The sequence below is a fragment of the Salvelinus fontinalis genome, chromosome 12 (genome assembly GCF_029448725.1).
Source record: "Salvelinus fontinalis isolate EN_2023a chromosome 12, ASM2944872v1, whole genome shotgun sequence".
Classification (NCBI taxonomy): domain Eukaryota; kingdom Metazoa; phylum Chordata; class Actinopteri; order Salmoniformes; family Salmonidae; genus Salvelinus; species Salvelinus fontinalis.
Genome location: NC_074676.1, coordinates 28,584,550 through 28,605,231, shown reverse-complemented (window position 1 = coordinate 28,605,231; position 20,682 = coordinate 28,584,550). Strand labels below are relative to the sequence as shown.

At 45.1% G+C, this 20,682-nt stretch overlaps 1 protein-coding gene across 6 annotated transcripts in view; it reads right to left on the bottom strand.

Moving 5' to 3' along the window:
* LOC129867099 (rho family-interacting cell polarization regulator 1-like) overlaps nucleotides 1-20,682 on the bottom strand; it is a 111,428-nt gene that overhangs the window by 8,584 nt on the left and 82,162 nt on the right. For 3 of the 6 annotated variants that reach the window (XM_055940266.1, XM_055940270.1, XM_055940267.1), the window contains exons 2-15: nucleotides 20,387-20,510; nucleotides 18,984-19,133; nucleotides 18,816-18,894; nucleotides 18,681-18,704; nucleotides 18,485-18,538; nucleotides 6,592-6,741; nucleotides 6,047-6,310; nucleotides 5,415-5,540; nucleotides 4,237-4,385; nucleotides 3,970-4,099; nucleotides 2,963-3,121; nucleotides 1,350-2,309; nucleotides 573-706; nucleotides 109-253 (exon numbers count right to left, since the gene is read on the bottom strand). In XM_055940266.1, the coding sequence (XP_055796241.1) occupies nucleotides 109-253; nucleotides 573-706; nucleotides 1,350-2,309; nucleotides 2,963-3,121; nucleotides 3,970-4,099; nucleotides 4,237-4,385; nucleotides 5,415-5,540; nucleotides 6,047-6,310; nucleotides 6,592-6,741; nucleotides 18,485-18,538; nucleotides 18,681-18,704; nucleotides 18,816-18,894; nucleotides 18,984-19,133; nucleotides 20,387-20,510 (2,648 nt within the window). The remainder of the gene's footprint in view (nucleotides 1-108; nucleotides 254-572; nucleotides 707-1,349; nucleotides 2,310-2,962; nucleotides 3,122-3,969; nucleotides 4,100-4,236; nucleotides 4,386-5,414; nucleotides 5,541-6,046; nucleotides 6,311-6,591; nucleotides 6,742-18,484; nucleotides 18,539-18,680; nucleotides 18,705-18,815; nucleotides 18,895-18,983; nucleotides 19,134-20,386; nucleotides 20,511-20,682) is intronic. The other 3 variants (XM_055940268.1, XM_055940271.1, XM_055940269.1) reach the window with 3 other exon arrangements.

Here is a 20,682-nt window from a genome sequence, read left to right as displayed (position 1 = left end):
TAGAACCTATGTTTGAGATTTGAATTCTTAAACTCATTTGGTTTAGTTTCATACATAAAGGGACCATGGGGTGATTTGTTACTCATATGAGTATGTCATGTTCCTCACCAGAAGTTGTGCACTGCAGTTTTTCAGATGGACCAGTAGTGTATGATCTAGAGCCTGGCAGCCTGTGCTCACAGGTCCAGAGGAGTGGGACTCCCAGCATCTCTCCTCACAGCACTCATCCTCCCCTGCACTCTCCTCTGGTGGCCTGCCGGGGATTTTTTTAACCTTTATTTAACTAGGCAAGTCAGTGCAAGTTGTTACCCTAGAATGGTACCCCGTAGAGCCATGGCTCTACATATCATGCCACCTTTAGACCAGATGAGGGCATTATCATTCAGAATATCAATGAACTTTTCTTATCCTTACTAACATCCAGCATATTTAAATGTGTGTTACAGTGGCTCACCACTAGATGGCAGTAAGTAACCACACAGAAATCCAACTAGCTCCTCCACCAGCAAAACTTCTCATCTTTAAAACTGACTGTGAAGGAACATAGAGAGGGAGGCCATATGGACCCTGACCTGTCTGTCACACTCCCTTTCTCCCCATCCTCCTCTTCATCCTCCAGGTCTGAGGTATTGAGGAAGTCAAAGCTGCCGAGAGCCGTCTCCACCGCCAGACTCTGGACACTGGACAAACAACTGCATGTACGGCCCTTCAGAACACACACGTACACATGTTATAGAGAGAGACAGACAGACATGCACACACATACTCAAACATACAGCACACACACAGTAACAAAAGCATACATTTTTCAGCAATCCATATCACTGCCATAAGTCGTGATTATAAGAATACAATTTGGAAAATGATCATCTGAGGAAAGTATCTGGGAGCAAAACAGTGTGCTCTTAAAATGATGCCGTGATGAAATGAAGAATAATAGAGAAACTCAAATGTATCTGTGTTTCCTATCGCCTTGTCAGAGGGTTTGGCTCAGTGAGCTCTGATGCTTATCTGTGTCTCAGTTGGGAAGAAGGTGGGTGTGTGTGCGTGTAAGAGGCTGACGACCGCCCAGCGACAGTACACACATCTCCCGCTGCAGCATTGTGAGATGGAAACATTTAGACCGAGCTAAAGGGCAGGAAGTTCCGCACCCTGATCCCAATCCCACAGGGAACTGTGGGATTCTGGAACTCTGAAATCTACTCAGCCCCCACCAACGTCCCCCTCACTCTTATAAAGTGGTCATTTCCATTGTCAGGTACAACATAAAACACACGAGACAGAGCCATATATGTACACACTACAGACACACACACTACACAGACAACACAGACACAGCTATAACTTACCGTTAATGTCTCCTCCAGTAGTCTGAGCTCCTGCTCCAGGACCTGTAACTCAGGAAACTGTCCCCTGTAGTCATCCAGAGAAGTGATGACTGCACTCAGGGCTTCCTCAACTTCACTGTCCACAGCCTGCTGATTCTCACCCTCTGTGGGGCTGGCCACTACTACAGGCACAGGCTTCTCGGCCTCCACCACCACCGCCCTGTGGGCAGTGTATGATATTTCCTCTGTGCTCTGGGTCTGTGCTTGTGAGTCTGCCCTGAGATCCAGAGAGGCACCTTGCTGAGACACGGCATCAGTCCTAGTGGGTGCAGAGCTCTGGAGTTCTGGATCTACCTCTGAAACAGCCCCTGAAACAACCTCTAACCCCGTGTCTGACTCTATAGACCCTGCAGAATACCTGCTCTCCGGCCTGCTCTCCTCCCCGGTGACAGTAGCTGGGGCGAGTGGCTCAGATGGTTCCCCGACCACCACAGTCTCAGCTGGGACAGAGGCTGACTCCGCCCTGGCAGGCATCTCCATCTCAATATCGTTTATAGAGATCCCAGACTGCAGGGAGGTGGCCTCAGAGGGCTCCACTGATTCGCAAGTTGACCTGTCCATCAGTACGCCATCGGCACTGTTCTCACTGATATGGCTGAGGGAGCGTGAATAACGTGTTTGGCCGTTAGGCACAGCCTGTTTCCCAGAATCCTCCTCTTTCCCTGCTGCTCCAGTGTTTGGCTCCTCCTTCTGCACATCCTCTGGTTTGGCTGAGCGGGTAGGGGTGGAGGTGGCAGAGTCTCTGGGAGCAAAGGAGATCTCAATGGAGGGCGCGGCGGCCTGAACCTCTAGCTGGACCAGATTCTTGTTGGCGTGACGCAGCCCCAGGGACAGCTGGGGGCTGGACGAGTCATCTGACGACTCTGAAGAGTTAGACCAGGCAGTGCCATTCTCCATCTCCTCCTGCCTCCTCAGCATGTTCTACAGTGAGAGGGAGAGAGAGAGAAAAAAGTGAGCGAGAAAGCGAGATAGAGGGAGCGAGGAAGAGCACAAGGGTGACAAAGTCAAATGAAGACACTACCATCAAATTTTGAAGATGGGACTAGTCCAGCAGACATTCAGTATAACTGAGAGTCAGAAATACAGACAGAGGGCTGAGGGCCCCTGTAAACCCATGCCAAACATTATAAACCAGAGCATAGCTGCCTGGCCTCTGGCCCAGAAAGCAAACAAACTCCCTGCTCCCTTTAATTAACATCTCATTTATCAGGCCTCTGCTTTCGCTGGGCATCCAGGCCCCATCTCAATGGAACAATAAGAACAAATACACGCTTCATATTAAGAGCTGGAGGCTGCATCTGTTTCCCAGTGCTCTCGGTCATTGAGAATACTACTAAAGACTATTTTAAAACCCAACAAGGAACATAACATCTAACCATAAACACAGAGATTCTATAGTGGCCAACCGTACAGAGGTTCTAAACAACAATTGACAGCACAACACAATCTACAAAGACCTACTGTGAGTTCCTCTACGGAGGTTCTATTACCATGCTCTACCACAAATACCACACCTTTAACTAGTAACTACTGAGGGATTTAGTGGGATGTCTGTAGTGGCTAGCAGCACTTACGTCAGTCTGCATGTTAGCAGAGCCCAGGTGGACTGAGGAGACATCACTGCAGGAGCAGCTCTGAGACAGTCTCTCAGCCAGAGTGTCACGGAACACATCCAGCAGGGACCAGCGGTGTTTGGGGGACATCATGCTCCTTGACAGGCTCCTCGGAGCCGTCTTTACACCACCAGGTAAAGCAGGAGAGGGCCGTGAGAAAGGTCCACTAGTGGACCAATGCAATTACACATCACACTAGACTACACAGTCGTTCTCTTCACCCTAACTCAATCAAGTTATTAAATTAAGACAAATAGGTGCTGGAGTATTTAGCTGGCCCATTGACAAAACAGACCAATACATCCTGCTAGCTTTGTGAACCAGCGAACGTGTACAGAAAACCTCCTGAGGTTCTAGTGCTGCATCTTAACAGCACAACAACCACCACTGACAAACAACATGTTGCATTACAGAACATGTCCTGGATACTTGGCAGCAGATTAACCTTGCGGCAGGCTATCAGTGAGTCACCAGGGAGGAAAAAGATAAGGCTCAGTACAGCTGGTAGAACTGTAGCAAGCTTTGTGCGCCAATATGAACATAGTTAACTATAGCTGAGACACCCCCTTAAAGGAAAACTTCAACCAATAACTATTTTGGTATTTGTTTCATTAGTCCATTATTGATATAGTCCCAAAATGTTTTGCCTGTCAGCAATCAAGCTTAAGATATATAACTTTCAAAATACAGAAATACAGTCGGTATGATGCCTTTTGCATCATATGATGCTGCGTTTTGAATCATGTGACAGTTACTGTCTCAGATGGAAAAATCATTAATCAAAGAGTGCCTTTGAGGTAGACTGGATGAGATGACAGAAGGAGACTTCTGGTGCCATGGATGGAAATGAAATGGGTTGAGAGGGCTATCACCCATTCTTAAATTACAGCTCATTACTCCATGGATTATGGACCATATTAAGAAAGAGGACACTGTTTAGAGCACAGGGTTAGAGCCAGGGTACTCACATAGAAGGCCTGTTCCCGTAAGGAGGGGGTATCAGGAGGACTCTGGTTGTAGGTGGAGAAGCGTTTGTTCACCGTGGGGGGTTTGTTAACAGTGCTGGCGGCCGAGGCTTGGTCATCCTTGTCGAAAGGGCTGACAGAGATAAAAAGGGGACAGAAACTTAATACTAGACCCATACACAAATATATGCGCACCACACATACATGTTCGTGCACTAGTGGTGGTATCCACTTAAAGCAGGTCACCACACTGATGTGATAGCCACTCACTTCCAGGTGACCTCCAGGCTCAGTTTGATGGTTCCCAGGTCATTGATGTCCACGGCCACCGTCCGGGGTAGAGCAGCAAAGAGGTCTTTGGTCTCACATGACACATTCCCCACCACCACATGATTGGCCAGGCTCTTCAGCTCTGTCACCTAGGAAACCATAGTAAGACACATCACAATTAGTGATTCTGGTATGATCTAAATCTCTCCAAACCCCATCCCGATGCCTGCTCTCCAAACCCCATCCCGATGCCTGCTCTCCAAACCCCATCCCGATGCCTGCTCTCCAAACCCCATCCCGATGCCTGCTCTCCAAACCCCATCCCGATGCCTGCTCTCCAAACCCCATCCCGATGCCTGCTCTCCAAACCCCATCCCGATGCCTGCTCTCCAAACCCCATCCCGATGCCTGCTCTCCAAACCCCATCCCGATGCCTGCTCTCCAAACCCCATCCCGATGCCTGCTCTCCAAACCCCATCCCGATGCCTGCTCTCCAAACCCCATCCCGATGCCTGCTCTCCAAACCCCATCCCGATGCCTGCTCTCCAAACCCCATCCCGATGCCTGCTCTCCAAACCCCATCCCGATGCCTGCTCTCCAAAACCCATCCCGATGCCTGCTCTCCAAACCCCATCCCGATGCCTGCTCTCCAAACCCCATCCCGATGCCTGCTCTCCAAACCCCATCCCGATGCCTGCTCTCCAAACCCCATCCCGATGCCTGCTCTCCAAACCCCATCCCGATGCCTGCTCTCCAAACCCCATCCCGATGCCTGCTCTCCAAAACCCATCCCGATGCCTGCTCTCCAAAACCCATCCCGATGCCTGCTCTCCAAAACCCATCCCGATGCCTGCTCTCCAAACCCCATCCCGATGCCTGCTCTCCAAACCCCATCCCGATGCCTGCTCTCCAAACCCCATCCCGATGCCTGCTCTCCAAACCCCATCCCGATGCCTGCTCTCCAAACTTTCCGATCCCATGACATGATTGGGGGAAGTAATGAAATCAGTGAGGGAGAAAAACAAGTAGATATCCAGCTGCTCTCCTCTCACTGAGCTGTTATATCCATTACCTCTGAGCCTTCGCGTCACACACAGATGTGACAAAGTGAATGTGAGTGACGGTCTGTGTGTGTTCATCTGTATACTAGTTTTAGGCCAGAATTTGCTGCTTCATACCTTTATTGATAGGAACTCTGTGATGAGAGGCAGAAAGACCATGTCCTCGCTGTCCCACACCTGCTTGCCATTGATCTCCATCCTTCCCCTCAGCTTCCAGCGCTGCCGCCCATATTTCATAAAGATCTGAAAGGTCAGGGGTCAGGTTTAGGTTCAATATGGAATAACAGAAACACACAATGAGCCAGTCACTGTCACATTTATCTTGGTCTTCACACATTTGCTAATTCTTAAGCCTTCGCTGAGTCATTTGTGTTTGTGCTGAATGCAGAGTTAAGCTCTGGAGGTTCTGTTTATAGGTGCCTTCTCCCTTCGACGGAATGGAGTGTGCCACTGACTCACATTGATTATGCTGTCAATCATCACTAAATCTATGCATGTTAAACAGACGGAGGCAGTGCTGACACATTAACGCCTTTCCTTTTCCAATTACCCTCCTCCTGCAGTCTGCAGATAGCCCAGCTCTGAGAGGCCATGTTACTGTAGCATATACACTCCCTCCACCAGCACTAACGCTTAGAATGGTGACGCTGTGGCAGCCATGCAGAAACTACTCCTGCAAGGACAGCAAGAGTGGAGGGAAAAGAGAGAGAGGGAGAGAGAGCGATAAAAGGAGAAAGAAATAAATTCACCTCATACGTGTCCCCAGCACAAAGCCGTGCAAACCCTGCTAGACCTGCAACAAACAAAAAACGTTTCATGACCACATACAAGCAAACAAACACTCTTACAATGCAACCGTTTGATTGGAATAGACCAACAGGAAGCGAAGATACACTGGGGTCTGGAGTCACAACAGACGAAAAGGATGGATACACTGACATGAATGTACCCTTCATCTTAACATGGAACTCCCCCAGCTGGTTTTCCAGCTCGCTCTCCAGCATGCACATGTTCTGCAAAGAGCAGGAGAGAGAGAATGTTATGAAAAAGCCTTCAAAGCAGAAACATTAGGCAGTCAACACTACAATCATTGTACTAATATCATAGAGCAAAGCTCTGGGAGAACGAGAGCACCTGTTCTTAGTCCGGTTACCCTACAGTCTTTGAACTCTGTCTCAGGACAATGATTCTGTCCTCGGCTTCCTGTACATCTTATCCTGGTACTCCCTCCCTTCTTTCCCTCACTGATCAACTCTCCTCTCTCCTCTCTCACCCCTCACCCCTCACCCCTCACCTCTGTGTACTCTTTGTAGCCTTTGTTGGCCTCAGACAGGCTCTCTCTGGCCTCGCGGCTGCCCTGGGAGACTGTGTAGGCCTTCACCATCTTATTGGCCCCATCCCTCAGCCGGTGCTGCATACAGTAGGCCTCATACAGCTCGTCAATCTGAGGAGGACAAAACACATGGATGGTTACTTTCATTTGACCTTTACAGTGGTTATACAATTGTATATCTTTATTATATATATTTTTTAAATGTTTTATTCACCAAACATTAAAAAACACACCCTAAAACTCTTCATGAATCTTTTTCAATAATAGTAATCGATTTAGTGGTGACAGAGTTCCATTATCATGGAACCATAAAGAATGTAATTGCACCATAATCCTTCCTTTGGTTTTTGACACTTTAACGACCTCTGTAAAAAAGTGTCTGGAAAATTAAGAAGCGACTGCAATACAGTGGCACTCCGGATGGTGACGTTCCACTGGCCACACACACACAAGTAATAACCTCTGCTTCCTGTTGTTGGCTTTCTTATTGGTCTACAACCTCCTCCTGCACCTCATTTTCCCACATATACACTATATATATACTGTCACAGGCCAGCTCATAGCCTGTGACAAAAATGAGGGGACACGAACAACAGGTATAGGCCAATTAAAAAGGTTCTTTATTCTAAACCAAAACTATTAACTTTAAACAAAGAAAAAGGAATGAGGTGTGGAAGTATCATAATGTAGGGTGTATGTAAAGTGCAGGGATGCGTGAATCTGTGTGTGTGTGAACATGACTGAGTGAAAACTATGCAAAACTACAAAGGAACAAACAAAACAGGATCATACCTGGAGGAGCAGAGAGAGAGAGAAAAGTGATTAGTGAAGCAGTTTAAATACCCTGAGCCCAGGTGGCTCCAATCACTAACGACCCTCCTCTGCCTGCAGGAGGAACCGCCCCTGCAATGCAGAGGGGCCGTGAAAGTATGTGGACACCCCTTCAATTTAGTGGATTCGGCAATTTCAGCCACAACTGTTGCTGTCAGGTGTATAAAATCGAGCACAAGGCCATGCAATCTCCATAGACAAAAATTGGCAGTAGAATGGCCTCACTGAGCTCAGTGACTTTCAACGTGGCACCGTCATAGGATCCCACCTATCCAACAAGTCAGTTTGTCAAATGTCTGCCCTGCTAGAGCTGCCCCGGTCAACTGCAAGTGCTCTTATTGCGAAGTGGAAATGTCTAGGAGCAACAACGGCTCAGCCGCGAAGTGGTAGGCCACGCAAGCTCACAGAATGGGACCGACGAATGCTGAAGCGTGTAGCGCGTAAAAAATGGTCTGTCCTCGGTTGCAACACTCACTACCGAGTTCCAAACTGCCTCTGGAAGCAACGTCAGCACAAGAACTGTTCATCGGGAGCTTCATGATATGCGTTTCCATGGACGAGCAGCGTCGACTGGATTAGTGTAAAGCTCGCCGCCATTGGACTCTGTAAAGCCAGAACTTCTTCAACACCGTTGGAAAAGCATTCCAGGCGAAGCTGATTGAGAGAATGCCAAGAGTGTGCAAAACTGTCATCAAGGCAAAAGGTGGCTATTTGAAGAATCTCAAATATAAAATATATTTTTTGATTTGTTTAACACATTTTTGGTTACTTCATGATTCCATATGTGTTATTTCATAGTTTTGATGTCTTCACTATTATTCTACAATGTAGAAAATAGTACAAATTAAAGAAAAACCCTTGAATGAGTAGGTGTTCTAAAACTTTTGACCGGCAGTGTACATGTCTGTCTGAGCTGGACATCCAGACAGTGCAGCATATCCTGGATAAGTCCCACTCGAAGACCTTTCCCTTTTCTACTCCTCAGCCTGGTCGTCGTGCCACTGCCTGGTCACCGTGTTGCCAATCTCTGACTGCCTGGCCAGGGCTGCCCTGCAGAGAGCCCTCCCTATTGAAATCACCTCTCCCCTCCTATTTCACCCCCCCCCTTCCCATCGTACCCGCCGCCACACCCTCCTTGGAGAATAAAGAAGCAACGACTCTTTATAAGGAGCCATAACCTTGAATAGCCCCTCGGTTTTCAAATCACGTAGAGGGCTTGGGCTGTTGCACGATAGCAACCAAAGCCCATGTAAGTCAGTTTATAACATTCTATCATTGGTTACTCAGAGTTGCCCATATTGACATTGGCTGCGGCCTCAGGCCCTATGGTGCTAACCTTGGAAAAGTAATTGCAATTTCTACTCTTTCCTCTATTACTAATAGGGATAGACCAAATGGTGCAGTTCTATACAATCTTATAGCCATACCAACTATATCAATATTAACTAATCAGACAGGGCCTGCAACCACCTATTGAACATAGCTCGTTTGAATTGGAGACTCCATGTGACTTTAAAAATTGTAAAAAGGACTTGGGGTGATGCACCTGAACTAGAGGTCGACCGATTATGATTTTTCAACGCCGATACCGATTATTGGCTGCCCAAAAAAAGCAGATACCGATTAAATCGGCCGATTTTTATTTACTTTATTTGTAATAATGACAATTACAACAATACTGAATTAACACTTATTTTAACTTAATATAATACATCAATAAAATCAATTTAGGCTCAAATAAATGATGAAACATGTTCAATTTGGTTTAAATAATGCAAAAACAAAGTGTTGGAGAAGAAAGTAAAAGTGCAATATGTGCCATGTAAGAAAGCTAACGTTTAAGTTCCTTGCTCAGAACATGAGAACATATGAAAGCTGGTGGTTCCTTTTAACATGAGTCTTCAATATTCCCAGGTAAGAAGTTTTAGGTTGTAGTTATTATAGGAATTATACGACTATTTCTCTCTATACGATCTGTATTTCATATACCTTTGACTATTGGATGTTCTTATAGGCACTTTAGTATTGCCAGTGTAACAGTATAGCTTCCATCCCTCTCCTCGCTCCTACCTGGGCTCGAACCAGGAACACAACGACAACAGCCACCCTCGAAGCAGCGTTACCCATGCAGAGCAAGGGGAATAACTACTCCAAGTCTCAGAGCGAGTGACGTTTGAAACGCTATTAGCGCGCACCCCGCTAACTAGCTAGCCATTTCACATCGGTTACACCAGCCTAATCTCGGGAGTTGATAGGCTTGAAGCACAGCGAAGAGCTTCTGGCAAAACGCAGGAAAGTGCTGTTTGAATGAATGCTTACGAGCCTGCTGGTGCCTACCACCGCTCAGTCAGACTGCTCTATCAAATCTTAGTTATAACATAATATCACACAGAAATACGAGCCTTGGGTCATTAATATGGTCGAATCCAGAAACTATCATCTCGAAAACAAGACTTTCAGTGAAATACGGAACCGTTCAGTATTTGATCTAACGGGTGGCATCCATAAGTCAAAATATTCCTGTTACATTGCACAACCTTCAATGTTATGTCATAATTACGTAAGATTCTGGCAAATTAGGCGGCCCAAACTGTTGCATATACACTGACTCTGCGTGCAATGAACGCAAGAGAAGTGACACAATTTCACCTGGTTAATATTGCCTGCTAACCTGGATATCTTTTAGCTAAATATGCAGGTTTAAAAATATATACTTCTGTGTATTGATTTTAAGAAAGTCATTGATGTTTAGGTACACATTGGAGCAACGATACGCACCGCATCGATTATATGCAACACAGCACACGCTAGATAAACTAGTAATATCATCAACCATGTGTAGTTAACTAGTGATTATGATTGATTGATTGTTTTTTTTATAAGATAAGTTTAATGCTAGCTAGCAACTTACTACTGCATTCGCGTAACAACAGGCTCCTCGTGGAGTGCAATGTAATCAGGTGGTTAGAGCGTTGGACTAGTTAACTGTAAGGTTGCAAGATTGAATCCCCCGAGCTGACGGAATCAGAATCTGTCGTTCTGCCCCTGAACGAGGCAGTTAACCCACCGTTCCTAGGCCGTCATTGAAAATAAGAATGTGTTCTTAACTGACTTGCCTAGTTAAATAAAGATTAAATAAAGGTGAAAAAAATAAAATAATAAAATCGGCCAAATCGGTGTCCCAAAATACCAGAAAACTTGAAAATCGGCCCGAATTAAATCGGCCATTCCGATTAATCGGTTGACCTCTAACCTGAACATTAGGAGCTTACTTCCTAAACTGGATTACATCAAGATCTGCGCCTAGCAGACTAATCCGGACATTCTGGTATTGACTGAAACTTGGATCTCTGGGGACATTCTGGACTCTGATATTAAAATTGAGGGTTATAATGTGTTCAGAGCTGACATACAGGGTAGAGGTGGTGGAGTGGCCATTCTTTTAAAAACATATTTCTCTGTCTCTTTACTGAAATCTATTTACCTTGCCCAAAAATTAGAGCTATTATCTTCAAGCCTTGTCTAGGGAAAAAGTGATCCATAACCGTTATAGGTGTGTACCGTCCTCCCTCGGCTAACCTTTGTGCACTCGAGGAGTTAACTAGTTTCTTGTCTTCTTTTACTAAATCAGAAGTTACTATCCTGGGTGACCTAAATTATGATTGGGAAATGCAGGCTTCAGACAATCTAAAAGATGTGTAATGATCTAAACCTAACCCAGCTGGTGACTAAGCCTACACGGCCCAACCCTAAAGATCCATCAGTCCTCCACTACCTCAACCCTTATTTTAACAAATACACAAGAGAAATTATGTTTCTACTGGTGTCGTCGCCCAATTCATTTGTGACAATTCCCCAGTTGTTTGTGTTAGAAATGTGAGAATACAAAAATCTCAGCCTCGTGTCATCACAAAGAGGAACTTAAAAACCTTCAGTCAACAGGCTTTTTTACATGATCTTTATTTTAGTGATCTTGACTGTACTTCAGCTATCCCTGAACCTGATATATCTTTGAGCCTTTTTGCAGATGTCTTCAATTCTTTGTGGGTAATCATGCTCTCTTCAAAAAATGAAGGGTTAAAGGCAGATGGAATGTCTGGAACACTCCGGAATCATTCGTAAAAGAGATGATGCTTGGATCAAGGTCAGGAATACAGGCGTAGTCCTGGACTGGCAAGCTTTTAAACAACTGAGGAATCATTGTGTAAGACAAATCAGAAAGGATAAATCTGATTATTATATAACTGCTCTTTCGGATTGTAATAGGGACCCTGCTAAATTCTGGAAAAATGTGAAATCCTCCTTTCTGCCACAACAAATTAATTCAGACACTGCCCTCATTATGGAAAAAAAACGCCATCATTGATGTATTTAATCACCATTTTATTTCAGCGGGCTCTCTCTTTGAAATAACTTCTAAGCCTATTCACAATGATCTTGAGCTGGATGCTGAAAGGGGAAACTTGCCGAATGATCAGAGAAATTAGTCAAAGCTTTTCCTTTAGGCTATTTACAGAAAAATAAGTCCTGGATGCTTTGCTAGCAGTAGACAACAAGAAATCCACAAGGGCCGACCAATTGCATTCCGGTCTTAAGTGTGTAGCGACCATCATTGTTGGCCCAATAACCCATTTTTTTTAATTATTTTTATTTTTTACACTGTTATCAGGAAATATTCCAAAAGTATGGAAATCAAGTCTTGTGCTGCCACTCCGGGGCTAATAGTGATCTTAATCATTATCAACCCATTTCAAGGCTTCCTTTTCTAGCTAAGATTCTTGAATCCTTGGTAAATGTACAACTTTGTTCTTTTTTATCTGAGAAATGTATTTTGAATGTAAACCAATCAGGGGTTAGGCCCAGTTTAGGCACTATTACACTTTAGTTGTTAATAATCTTGTCAATGCATGAGTTTACATGTTCACTCATTCAATGGATCTCCAATCAATGTGTTCCCGCATATAAATACTTAGGCATTTGGATTGATATGGATTTGATGTTTAAAAAACATATAAACTCAGCATAAAAAGAAACGTCCCTTTTTCAGGACCCTGTCTTTCAAAGATAATTTGTAAAAATCCAAATAACTTCACAGATCTTCATTGTAAAGGATTTAAACACTGTTTCCCATGCTTGTTCAATGAACCATAAACAATTAATGCACCTGTGGAACGGTCATTAAGACACTAACAGCTTACAGATGGTAGGCAATTAAGGTCATAGCTTTGAAAACTTAATACACTAAAAAGAGGCCTTTCTACGGACTCTGGAAAACACCAAAAGAAAGACGCCCAGGGTCCCTGCTCATTTGCGTGAACGTGCCTTAGGCATGCTGCAAGGAGACATGAGTACTGCAGATGTGGCCAGGGCAATAAATTGCAATGTCCGTACTGTGAGACGCCTAAGACAGCGCTACAGGGAGACAGGACGGACAGCTGATCATCCTCGCAGTGGCAGACCAAGTGTAACAACACCTGCACAGGATCGGTACATCCGAACATCACACCTGCGGGACAGGTACAGGATGGCAACAACAACTGCCCGAGTTACACCAGGAACACACAATCCTTCCATCAGTGCTCAGACTGTCCGCAATAGGCTGAGAGAGGCTGGACTGAGGGCTTGTAGGCCTGTTGTAAGGCAGGTCCTCAACAGACATCACTGGCAACAACGTCGCCTATGGGCACAAACCTACCGCCGCTGGACCAGACAGGACTGGCAAAAGTGCTCTTCACAGACGAGTCGTGGTTTTGTCTCACAAGGGGTGATGGTCGGATTTGCGTTTATCGTCGAAGGAATGAGCCTTACACCGAGACCTGTACTCTGGAGCGGGATTGATTTGGAGGTGGAGGGTCCGTCATGGTCTGGGCCGGTGTGTCACATCATCATCGGACTGAGCTTGTCGTCATTTCAGGCAATCTCAACGCTGTGCGTTACAGGAAGACATCCTCCTCCCTCATGTGGCACCCTTCCTGCAGGCTCATCCTGACATGACCCCCCAGGATGACAATGCCACCAACCATACTGCTTGTTCTGTGTGTGATTTCCTGCAAGACAGGAATGTCAGTGCTCTGCCATTGCCAGCGAAGAGACCGGATCTCAATCCCATTGAGAACGTCTGGGACCTGTTGGATCAGAGGGGGAGGGTCTTGCAGGTGCCTTGGTGGAAGAGTGGGGTAACATCTCACAGCAAAAACTGGCAAATCTTGTGCAGTCCATGAGGAGGAGATGCACTGTAGTACTTAATGCAGCTGGTGGCCACACCAGATACTGACTGTTACTTTTGATTTTTACTCCACCTCTGTTCAGGGACACATTATTCCATTTCTGTTAGTCACATGTCTGTGGAACTTGTTCAGTCTATGTCTCAGTTGTTGAATCTTGTTCATACAAATATTTACACATGTTAAGTTTGATGAAAATAAACAGTTGACAGTGAGAGGACGTTTCTGAGTTTAGATTAACTGGTTATCACGCTTCAAGATTTAAAGTTGTCTTTTTCTACAGAAACAGATTGTGCCTTTCTCTAAACAGTAGTAAGCAGATTATTCAGTCAACCTTTTTATCTGTTATTGATTATGGTGATATTATTTATCAAAGTGCAGCTGCTACGACTCAAACCTTTGGATGCAATAGTGCCCTTCATTTTGTTACAGGTGAGAGTTTTGGTAATCGTCACTGCATCCTGTATCAAAGGGTTGCCTAGACTTCACTAAAGACCTGTAGATCTCTACATGACTCCCTTTTTGTTTACAAGGCCCTACTTCATAAATTTCTGTCTTATCTAACTTGCTGTTTTTTTTATTTCAGTAGGTAGGCCAGTTGAGAACAAGTTCTCATTTACAACTGCGACCTGGCCAAAATAAAGCAACGCAGTGTGACTAAAACAACACAGTTACACATGGGATAAACAAAGGTACAGTCAATAACACAATAGAAAAATATGTATACAGTGTGTGCAATTGAAGTAAGGAGGTAAGGCAATAAATAGGCCATAATGGCGAAGTAATTACAATTTAGCAATTTACACTGGAGTGATATATGTGCAGATGAGGATGTGCAAGTAGAAATTCTGATGTGCAAAAGAGCAGAAAAACAAAAACAAATATGGGGATGAAGTAGGTAGTTGGTTGGATGGGTTATTTACAAATGGGCTGTGTACAGCTGCAGCGATCGGTAAGCTGCTCTGACAGCTGACTCTTAAAGTTAGTGAGAGAGATATGTCTCCAACTTCAGTGATTTTTGCAATTCGTTCCAGTCATTGGCAGCAGAGAACTGGAAGGAAAGGCGGCCAAAGGAGATGTTGGCTTTGGGGATGCAAAGACTTAGATGACCTGGAGCAAGTGGTTTTGGCAACGAAAATATGTAGCGAGGACCAGCCAAAGAGAGCATACAGGTCGCAGTGGTGGGTAGTATATGGGGCTTTGGTGACAAAACGGATGGCACTGTGATAGACTACATCCAGTTTGCTGAGTAGAGTGTTGGAGGCTATTTTGTAAATGACATCGCTGAAGTCAAGGATCGGTAGGATAGTCAGTTTTACGAGAGTATGTTTGGCAGCATGAGTGAAGGAAGCTTTGTTGTTAAATAGGAAGCCGATTCTAGATTACATTTTGGATTGAAGATGCTTAATGTGAGTCTGGAAGGAGAGTTTACAGTCTAACCAGACACCTAGGTATTTATAGTTGTCCACATATTCTAAGTCAGAACCGTCCAGAGTAGTGATGCTAGTCGGGCGGGCGGGTAGCGATTGGTTGAAGAGTATAGATGCCTGAGTTGCCTAACCCATTCACAGGATTGGTTAACTCTTGAGTTCCTAGGGTATCCACTGAGCTAGGTAAATCTGCATTTAGTTTTAGTGCACCATAAATTAACATTTAATTTCAATGTTCTGGTGCAGTTTGGGCAATTTAAAGTACTGGTTGGGGATTTATTTGTGGAGAAATGTAACAGTGTTTCTGGGTGATTTGTGATGTTTTCTTTGTGCTTTAATGTATATTAAAACAATGATGTTGTATATACAGGGAGCATTTGTAAAAGAGACCTAGGTCTTCCCTGTTCAAATAAAGGTTCAATAAAATTCATACTAACTCCCAGTGACACAAAAGCTGACAATCTACGACAGATAACGTACAACCTCAAAAAATACAAAACGTACAACCTCTGACACACACAAAAACAACACTGTCAGCATGTCCCATCAAATAACATTGTAGCAGACTTACAGATTAAACTTGTATTCACCTTGTCCAGAACATCACAAATTGTTTTCAGGTCACGGGATAAGGTCACGTGTGTTATTGTGTGTTATGACTTTTCCCCGATTTTCTGAATCAGTGCACATGGCTTCCAGCACGGAACCTCATTCACTAAATGATACCCCACTATCTCCCCCTCTGTCTCCCCACATTCAGACACCCTGATTCATCACAGTGAGTGACCCAGAATGTCAGGCCCACACTGTGTCTGTGTGGATACATACGCTGAGCTGCTGCTCACACGCCAGCCTGAATGAGTTAGTAAACAGACAAACACCATGAGAGCTCCATTCGCTAAAGCTGACTCCACGGGACATGTGTTTTATGAGTATGTGAGAGGGTGCATCACAATCCTTTCATTCTGATAGCATTGAGAGCACCACCCCCCCCTCTCGCCACTCCCTCATTCTTCACCTTCTACACACTTCTGTCACATTACCTCCATTTCCTGATGATCAGAGCGCTAGCTCCACCTGACTGGTCTGGTCCACTTAGCCACGACTCCACACAACAGCACTCTGTAACTACATTCCTGATGACCCACTCATACGGTCTCAACATGTCGCTTTGAAGACTATCCTCTTTGTTACATAAAACTGCCCTCCATGTGTGTTTACAATGAAACACTAGCTGATGTGTGTTTAAGATTAAATAACAGATTTTTGGAGTGAGTAATGGTGTGTCTCTCCTCTAACTTCACTCACAGCAGCCAAAAACAAAGCCACCTGCTAGACTACTAGCTAGTGAAACACGGTTCTGAACAGCCTGCATAACCCATCAGCGCTGGGAGAGAGAGATTACCTCGAATAAAACTACACTAAGTAGGCAATAGGCATAGGTCAGGGGTCACTGTGTGTGTGTGTAGAGGTCAAACAGGACCAAAGGTCAGACTAGCGGAAAATCACCATATTTAACAGGACAAGTCTGCAGACGTTCAGCATGGCCAATGCTTCTCCATTGAGATGTGATGATGTGAGGAGACTGAGCAGAAGCACTGAGCAGAGCAGACTGAAGAATTACAAACAATAAATGACTGTACTCTGGCACAGAACTTTACATACGTAGGCTCACATATTGCACTTTCAAACACACACTCATATAGTATAAAACATGCGCACATAAATGTAAACACACACACATCGGGCTGGCCACAGAGACGCCATTGCTCCACGGGGGGGGGGGTTAAAAAGAGGAAAGGAGAAAAAAAAGAAAAAGAAAGCTGCTCTTTAAATTTTTATGTACAGGGAGAGGCCGAGCAAGGCAGAGCTGGAGTGAGGGAGAGCCAGATTGATTCCTCTGTCATCCCAATCAGCCCCCTCTATCCATCTGGAGGTGGTTACTGACTGTTACTGTGAGACTGAAGCAGACTCAGCCTTCATCTGCATCGCTCACCAACTGCTCCAGCTCAAGACTCTCCCTCCCGCTCTCTCTTTCTCCCAGAGGAACTACGTGCCCCACAAGGGAGGCTCTGTTCAGGAACATCTCAACTATGACACATCTGTTGTAGTCTAATCTGTCGATTAAAAGCAGTCATCGCCGTTATTTTACCAGAAACATTTTAATATCTAGCACATCTGCACTCGATCTGACCCCCCCCCCCACCCCTGCCCCCCGACCAGCCCTGAGACAGACCGCTCAAGGAACCTTCAGAATAATAACCCACCACTGCTGTTTCCTTCTGGAGGGGAAATCAGCCTAACTGTCACCAGGAAAGGGAAGGTCAACAAGTGGTAACAAGTTAACTTTCAAATTCAAAATAAACCCACTGTTCTCCTTACCTAGGTTATGGGCCATGACATTTGACCCCTAGGAGGTGAGGCTCCCCCTGCTTGTAAAACAAAAACTAATCATACATCAATAAGGTAGGAGGAGGAAGACAGGGAGGAGGAAAACGAGGAGGAGGATGTGTTCCTGTGCTGCTGCAGCTGTGTCAAGTTAACAGCCTGGTCAGTATACTGCTCTCCCAGGATAGGGTTAAAACTCTCAGAAAATAAACCAAGAATGTGAGACTAGCATGAGGCCGCCCCATGCTAGTGAACCATGTCCAGGCATACCGTGTGTGTGTGTGTGTGTGTGTGTGTGTGTGTGTGTGTGTGTGTGTGTGTGTGTGTGTGTGTGTGTGTGTGTGTGTGTGTGTGTGTGTGTGTGTGTGTGTGTGTGTGTGTGTGTGTGTGTGTGTGTGTGTGTGTGTGTGTGTGTGTGTGTGTGTGTGTGTGTGTGTGTGTACAAACACAGGGTTTGTTATAAAAGCTAAAAGGGCAGCACTCTCAATGGTCACTAATTCATAAGCACAGTGAATAAGCCAAGAGCTGCTGGACCTTACCCCTAGACTGAAACCTGCCAGTAACACCCACACAATCATTGTTAGAGGCTCTTTCTGTCTGAGGCCTGCTGTAGTGTGTGGGTACTCAGTCGTAATAAAATCCTACATAATGTACGTAGCTTACATTATTTTTATTAACACGCCTTCCCACATCTATTTCTATCCGACACATCCAAGATAAATAAACTTTACGCTTGTTCAAGTTACCAATCAATCACACAATCATTTTCTGTTCTCTCTCTCTCTCACACACACACACACACACACACACACACACACACACACACACACACACACACACACACACACACACACACACACACACACACACACACACACACACACACACACACACACACACACACACACACACACACACACACACACACACACACACACACACACACACACACACACACACACACACACACACACAGCTTACCTTGCTGAGATGGAACTCAAGCCGTCGCATAAACCTCTCAACCACCTTCACTTGCTGTTGGAAGAAACACAAGGACTCATCTTTCAAAATGATGCTCAAATAATAGATTGATGTAATCTGGGACCAATGGATTGCTGTCTGATTATTTTATAAGACCTAAACTTTTGGATAATATAGAAGTCAGGGTCAAACTCACCTTATCCAGCTCATAGAGAAACCCCTGAAAAAGAACAAGAAAATCACATGACTACACAGTCCAATAAAAGCCATTACAAAGGTCAAGTGAGCGTACAGTCATTTTACGGCAGATTCAAGACATGGTGGTACCTACCAGACGAGAGTTCCTCTTGGATTCCCTCATTTGTCGGCTCAGGCTGTCCAGCTCTATCTGGTGCACCTGCAGGTAAGACCTGAGAGACACATGGCAGGTCAATTTCCTGTCCGTCTGAGCAGGCATGCATGACAATAATGTTTTGTGCAAAAGCGTATGTGTACTCACTGCAGGCCTCTCTTCAGAGCCTCGTAGACCTCATCCAGCCTCTCTGGCTGGGGCACCTTGGGCGGTGGGGATTTGGCAGAGAGGGTGAACATCCTACTGGCTCTGGAGGGCTTCCTGGTGACCCTCGGGGTGCTGAACACTGACAGGTTCCTAAAACACAACACACAAAGCATTTTACTAACTGCGCTGCTGAAACTGTAGCGCTTCAATCACTGTGACTGTTGGTGAGTTGATGGAAGAGGGATTTTAACATGCTTTTAAAATGCTATGGAGATATGTCTCATTCATACAGAACAGGCCAAAGACATGTTTGGAGTGTCCCATCTCCAACCCACCCTACCAGAGCAGTGAAGCATGGATGTGCACAGTCAGGGGTGATGATAACATTCTGAGTTGATAAATAAAATAATCAATATCACTTTATAAAATGCAACAAGTAATCGATTTGAGGCAAGACTCCTCTTTCACAGGTGACAGGCCAGTCAATGGGCTATGAAAGAGAGATGTGTCTGTCTAGGCTGCTCATATTCTCTTCAGCAAGATACTGCCTGATCAGTCAACACACCTTTCCTCCAGACATATAACTCTAGTAACTGCTATATATTAATGCATTTCTTATATGTAGGCTGCAGAAGGAATATTTGTATTTTTTCTGCAATGTGCCAAATGTAAGATGGATTTCCTCTCTTCCTCTGTATCTCCTGATGCACTCTCTCTCTACTCTGTCTCTCTCCCTCTAGTACAAACTCATGCTCCTGTTACTCAAGCATACACACTCCATTCTCCTCTCTCTGTTCTTCCTTTAATATTCTGACTCCATTCTCCTCTCTCTGTTCTTCCTTTAATATTCTGACTCCATTCTCCTCTTCTGTTCTTCCTTTAATATTCTGACTCCATTCTGTCCTGTTTTCTGGCAGATGGACCTTCAATAATAAATAACTCGAGACCTTCATTTTCCTCCATTCTACCCGACAATAGGGAATACTTTGATGATCACTTTGTTGATATACCAAAGCCCCCCCCCCCCCCCCCCCACACACACACATACGTGTATGTAGACCATATGCTCCTATTAAAAACTCAGCTTTGAAGGCAGGACAATTACAATGAACAATAAATATTTTTCCCTCGTCATGAAAGGAGAGGCCTCCAGTACCGCCGCCTCAGGAAGTGTGGGCTTTACAGGACGTCCTGTCAGGTGGGGCTCGAAAGTAGACACACAGTCTATGGTGTGTGTGTGTGTGTGTGTCAAATAGATGTGTGTATCACAAATCTACCAATGTCGAGAACAGTAGCCTAGAGCTGCATTGTTGAATGTGTAGAATGTCAACGCAGAAGTGTACTCACCAGTAAGGTCTATAACAGTAATGTACACTTGACCTTATTAGAGGGAGTGTCCTCACCTGTAGGGCTTATCGTAGGAGTTGACCCCGGCAAAGGACTGGCTCCTAGTGACGGATCTAGAGATGACTCGGCGCGATGGGCGCACGGAAAGGGACATGGTGGAGACAGCTCTGGAGGGACTCCCTGCAGAGGCAAAGGAAGGGGAAAGCTTTAGAGGTTGCACAACGACACACAAAAGGGGGACAGTTTGGCTACTCTGTCTGGGAACTGCAGGAAAACACCACAACAAAATGAGCAGAGCAGAATTTGTATAATTGAACCCTGTTTCTACTGGCATTGTTCTTTCACAAGAACT